This window comes from Aphis gossypii, chromosome X, assembly GCF_020184175.1.
Source record: "Aphis gossypii isolate Hap1 chromosome X, ASM2018417v2, whole genome shotgun sequence".
NCBI classification, from domain to species: Eukaryota; Metazoa; Arthropoda; class Insecta; order Hemiptera; family Aphididae; genus Aphis; species Aphis gossypii.
The window spans coordinates 8785928-8790511 of record NC_065533.1 but is presented as its reverse complement, the minus strand read 5'-3'; the positions used below and the strand labels follow the sequence as shown (position 1 = coordinate 8790511).

Genomic DNA, 4584 nt, shown 5'->3' with positions numbered 1-4584 from the left:
TGTACATTGAATAAAGTTTTTGCAATGAGAAAATGGTATGTTAATAATCTTTAAGAATACGGAAATTGTTCAACCACGTATAAATTATATTTTACATCACGTATGGTTTTAATTGCTATACATTATAAAATATAGTTATAAAATATTTATATTTTTTTTTTTTAAAAAAAATAATTCTTAAACCCCTAATACAAACCGTCGTTCAACCGCTCGAGGAACGGCACTGTCACTCACAGAACGGCTCGAACACTCACAGAACGGCACGGTCGCTCACAGAACGGCACGGTCACTCGCGGAACAGTCACTCTCGGCGGTCACGAACTGATTCAACACAGATCCAGTTTAACATAATATGTATTTGCCTCCGTATATATATATTTCATTTCATAAATTACTATTAGGTAAATATATTAAATGTATTTTTACCAAACTGTGTATTTGTATAATATATATTATATTATATTTTTATTTTTATTATATATTATATTTATTTTATGTATAATCACACATAATACTATTATATTACAATATTATTTACATGGGTCCGTGAAAATACAATATAATTACAATATATTATTCAAGTGTACAATATAAAACAAAATAAAGACATACCTATATACAATATAATATCACGCGCGTAGTGCGTAATGGCCGTACGCGCGCGTACGAATCCGATCGTCGGCGACAACACGTTTGTCGTCGAAACGATTAAGGGTCATTTTCATGGTCTTAATCGTTTTGACGCGGTGCTCGAACGATCGGATCGATACGTTTTCCCTATACGGTGTGTACGGTGTATACGTAGGGAGTGGTGTCGGAGTGAATTTCACGCCGGTAATGACGGCGACGCTAGCTGCCGCGGCATTCCCGTGTATCGTGTCGACGACCGATCGGGCCATCAGACGCGCACGCCGTCTCATCTCCTCATCCTTTAGCGTTACGTCATCGTCAAAGTTACCCTCCATGTAGTCGTCATCGTCGTCGTCACCCACCTCCTCACTCTCGTCACCGTCACCAGCGTCCTCGACCTCGAACAGACAGCGCTTGTGGTCCTCGAACGTCATGTGATTTCGGACCACATGCCCTCGAATCCCCTTGGCCACGAGTTTTTCGTCCCCCTCGATTTTGTACGCGTAAGATTTAGCCCGGAGTGCGATGAACTCGTGCATAGTACGCCCAGCCGTTTCGTCCTTGAACAGTCCGGGGATCTTCTTACGCGTACCAACGTAGCAGGGGTGTGTGGCGGGGAGATTCGAGGTGTCCATCCGCTCGAGGAGCGCGGGGTTGTCGAGCAGGTCCTTATAGAAATCCTCCGTATGTATTCGATAGATCAGGGAATCTATAAAGACATTATATACGTTAGATATTATATGAGTGTAAAAAAAAAAAAAAAATATTATTTATTATCTCGTAAATACCTGTATCCATATACATCAGTCTAATCGAGTCGTTATAGTGCCGCCGCATCACGTTGTAATGGTAGTCATACATTAACTCCTTGCTTATTTCCAGCACGGCGAACCCTACGTAAATAGGTTTGGAGAAACGTATGTCACTCATTTGCAAGGATACGGCGGCCAGATTCTCAGTGTATGTGGTAACGTGTTTGAAGGTGGGCTTGTTTATGAGTTTACGCATTCGTCGGGGACAGGACACCAATTCTATGGAAATACGATTCCTAACGCATTCCATAGTTTTCCCTGAAAATTCATATAATATTATAGTATACAATGATAGTGTGTGTGTGTGTGTATGTGATTGATAATGACAGACTAATATTAATATTAGAGATATTTACCGAACACAGCGTTGTTCAGTAGTTTAAAGAAATCACGTTCAAATGCGTTGTCGGCCTTCTTTCTCATCTCCGTATTAAGATCGATATATTTCGCAAGCCATCCCGACTGTTGGAATTCCAACACCCTATGGACCTATAATTTTCGTAAGGTTAATATTAAACGTTTTTAGGTGAAAACATATAATATTATATAATACCTTTTCCACAATCAGACCATTAGCGATGGCCTGCTTTAAATTTCTATAGTGAACTATATAACGATCTTTCCGCTCCAACGTAGCCATTAACTTGTTCACCTTAGAGCCCGGGGGTACAGCGTTCCGTGGCAGGAAGGGGAGATCGTTGTGCGCATCGTGTAGGCCGTCGGGGTAGGTGATATCGACCTCGTAGATACGCCCAACGTCGGATTTGTCAGTCATACCGTCCAACAGCTCTAGAGAGCGATCCAGATCCCCCTCATACCACTTGAACCCCCCGTAGGGCATGTACTCTCCCATGGCGTACCCGTACAAGTTGTTACCTGCAAGAATAGGTTTAAAGTTAGTAATATAATTAATAATTGTATAAGCGTTGTGTGTATATTTACAATCCTGGTAGACGAGCCACGACGGTGGCTTCTCAGCATCGTACCCCGGCGTCTTGGGGTTGTTTGCCCGGCAGTACCGCTCACTGGCCTGGACCAACCCTCCCCTGATCCCCTGTTCCAAGAACAGGACCATGTCGTATTCGGTCAGCAACTCCAGCGAAACGCCCGTATACCTTAGCATCGCGTCGAACGTAAACCCCGGCGCTGTATAATAATACACGGGGTCGAGGTTGTACGTTGACATGCAGAGGTCGCGGAAGTTCTCCATGACGTCGGACAGAAGGAGAACGTCGACCTTCAGGTACAGGTCGCTGTAGTCGCCGAGGGTCTTGCAATTGAAATGACGCCATACCTCCGTCGCGTGTACGTAGTCCTCGTCGGTCACGTGCTTCTCGAGTAGCACACTATAGAAGTCATGTTTCGGCGGTAGGGCGGTCTCCTCGAGTCTCGACCATCTGTCGGTGTACTCGTACGGAAACACCCCTTTCGCGTGACGAGCGGCATGTCGGCGGGCCGGAACACTTTGGCGGTCTCCCGAAACTTCTCAAAGTCGCCGGGTTTCGTGAGGAGGTTCCCGGCCAACTCGGCCAGGCTCGAAGCCATGAACCGACACGAGTCCAAGAACCTCACACTGAAGTCGGGCATGACGCGCTTCGAGAACGATATGTAGTTCTCCTCAGTGTTGGGGATCACCGTTATCGACTCCTTATCGTAACCGAGTTCGGTTACGATAAAATGTGCGTCATATTTCGAGAGGTTGTGTAGGAAGCACGGCACAAACTTGGGTGTGGTGAGCTTGAGGTTGCACGGGGCGCAGAGTGTATGCCTCAACCGCCCCGACAGATGGCAGTGGTCGGCGACTTTCCACCTGGTCTCAGTGAACCCTAACTTACACATATCACACACACTCTTCGCGTTATGAGCACGTAACTCCTCCACACCCATCGAAATCGGCACATTAGTCGCCTTCAGTAGATCGCCCAACTTGATGGTGAGCGCGGTCACACTGGCGACAAAGTGTTTGGCCACCTCGTCACGCGATTCCGACCCGCGATATATTACAGGCGTTTGCGGTATGTCGTATTTCTCCATAAGCGCTACGGGTACGTCCGCAGCCGCCTTGACAAAGTACCCGTAGCTCATTGGATGATGTACGTGTATCCCGTCAGTGCTCGCCCCCACCCGCTCCGTCTGTTTTTTGAGGAGGGCTTCAAAATCAGCGTATATCACAAACGGATGACGCTGCATGCTAGCCCACCCGTTAAACCCTAGCACTTCTCCCTCCTCCGGCATAACTGGTAAAATCGGTTTATTAAGCCCGCATAACCGCATATGTTGTTGGAGAGCCTCATTACCGCATAATTTATTTTTTTTAACCCGCTCATCGAATGAGGTGAAACACCTCTTGCATATAAAAAGTCGACTTTCATGCAACGTTTTCTGACTCCGCACCAGTCGTGAAAAATTTGAAATATACGTGTAGTGCATCCGTTCCGAGCCTTCAATCACGAGAAGGTCGAAATGTTCGCCCTTCTCGTTTTCGACAACCCTGATTGGATACACTACACTCTCCTTACCCACTTTCCCCTCCTTACTATCTTTAACCCCCTTACCCACCTTACCAGGTTTCAATCCGTATACGTTTACCGACACCCCCCTATTCAGTCGTTCAAATATACAGATTTCTGATATTGGTGTCGGGGAGGATAATTCGGAAAAATCATACCGATGCTCCTCATTATAATAATTTCCCCCTACACGACTTTGGTTGACTACTGGAACGTGTCTGGCTAGAATAGCCCACTTGAAACAATCGTCATCAATATTCATAGGATTAATGACAGCCTTTTTCCGTCTGATGTTTTCCGGGAGTGGAATATACGAAGACCCTCCAAGAGGGGTATGCTCATAGATACCTAACAGCAAACCGTCTATAGTAGATAAAGTGAAGCCTGACCCCTTTTTAATATACCTATCCTCCTCTGACATGAGCGTCGCGAAGTCCTCATCGACCATAGCACTCACATCGCTATGTATATACACCTCCCTCGACACGGTTTTAAAAGCCCTATCCTCGGCTGGTAATTCCCTATGCGTGTAAACGGCTTCCAACTTCAAATTATATTTGATCGGGTTAATACGCACGCAATAATTGATTTTTTCAATCAACTCGAGTTTTATCGATTCTAAAAACACCTGA

The 4584-nt window shown here is 45.4% G+C and overlaps 1 protein-coding gene across 1 annotated transcript; it reads right to left on the bottom strand.

Moving 5' to 3' along the window:
- Positions 1-483: 483 nt before the first annotated feature.
- LOC126552163 (uncharacterized) lies at positions 484-2526 on the bottom strand. The gene is made up of 5 exons (XM_050206795.1): positions 2385-2526; positions 1996-2318; positions 1799-1931; positions 1419-1700; positions 484-1339 (listed from the first exon to the last, which is right to left on the bottom strand). Exons 1-5 carry the CDS (start codon positions 2515-2517, stop codon positions 630-632), a joined length of 1581 nt encoding a protein of 526 aa, XP_050062752.1. The 5' UTR covers positions 2518-2526; the 3' UTR covers positions 484-629.
- Between the last annotated feature and the right edge of the window lie 2058 nt (positions 2527-4584).

Excerpts from the sequence above, each read along its gene's own strand:
- LOC126552163 (XM_050206795.1), bottom strand. The coding sequence starts at position 2,517 with ATGGTCCTGTTCTTGGAACAGGGGATCAGGGGAGGGTTGGTCCAGGCC. Across the intron at positions 2,319-2,384 it reads GTGGCTCGTCTACCAGGATT|GTAACAACTTGTACGGGTAC; the intron begins GTAAATATACAC and ends CTATTCTTGCAG. Across the intron at positions 1,340-1,418 it reads ACTGATGTATATGGATACAG|ATTCCCTGATCTATCGAATA; the intron begins GTATTTACGAGA and ends ATGTCTTTATAG.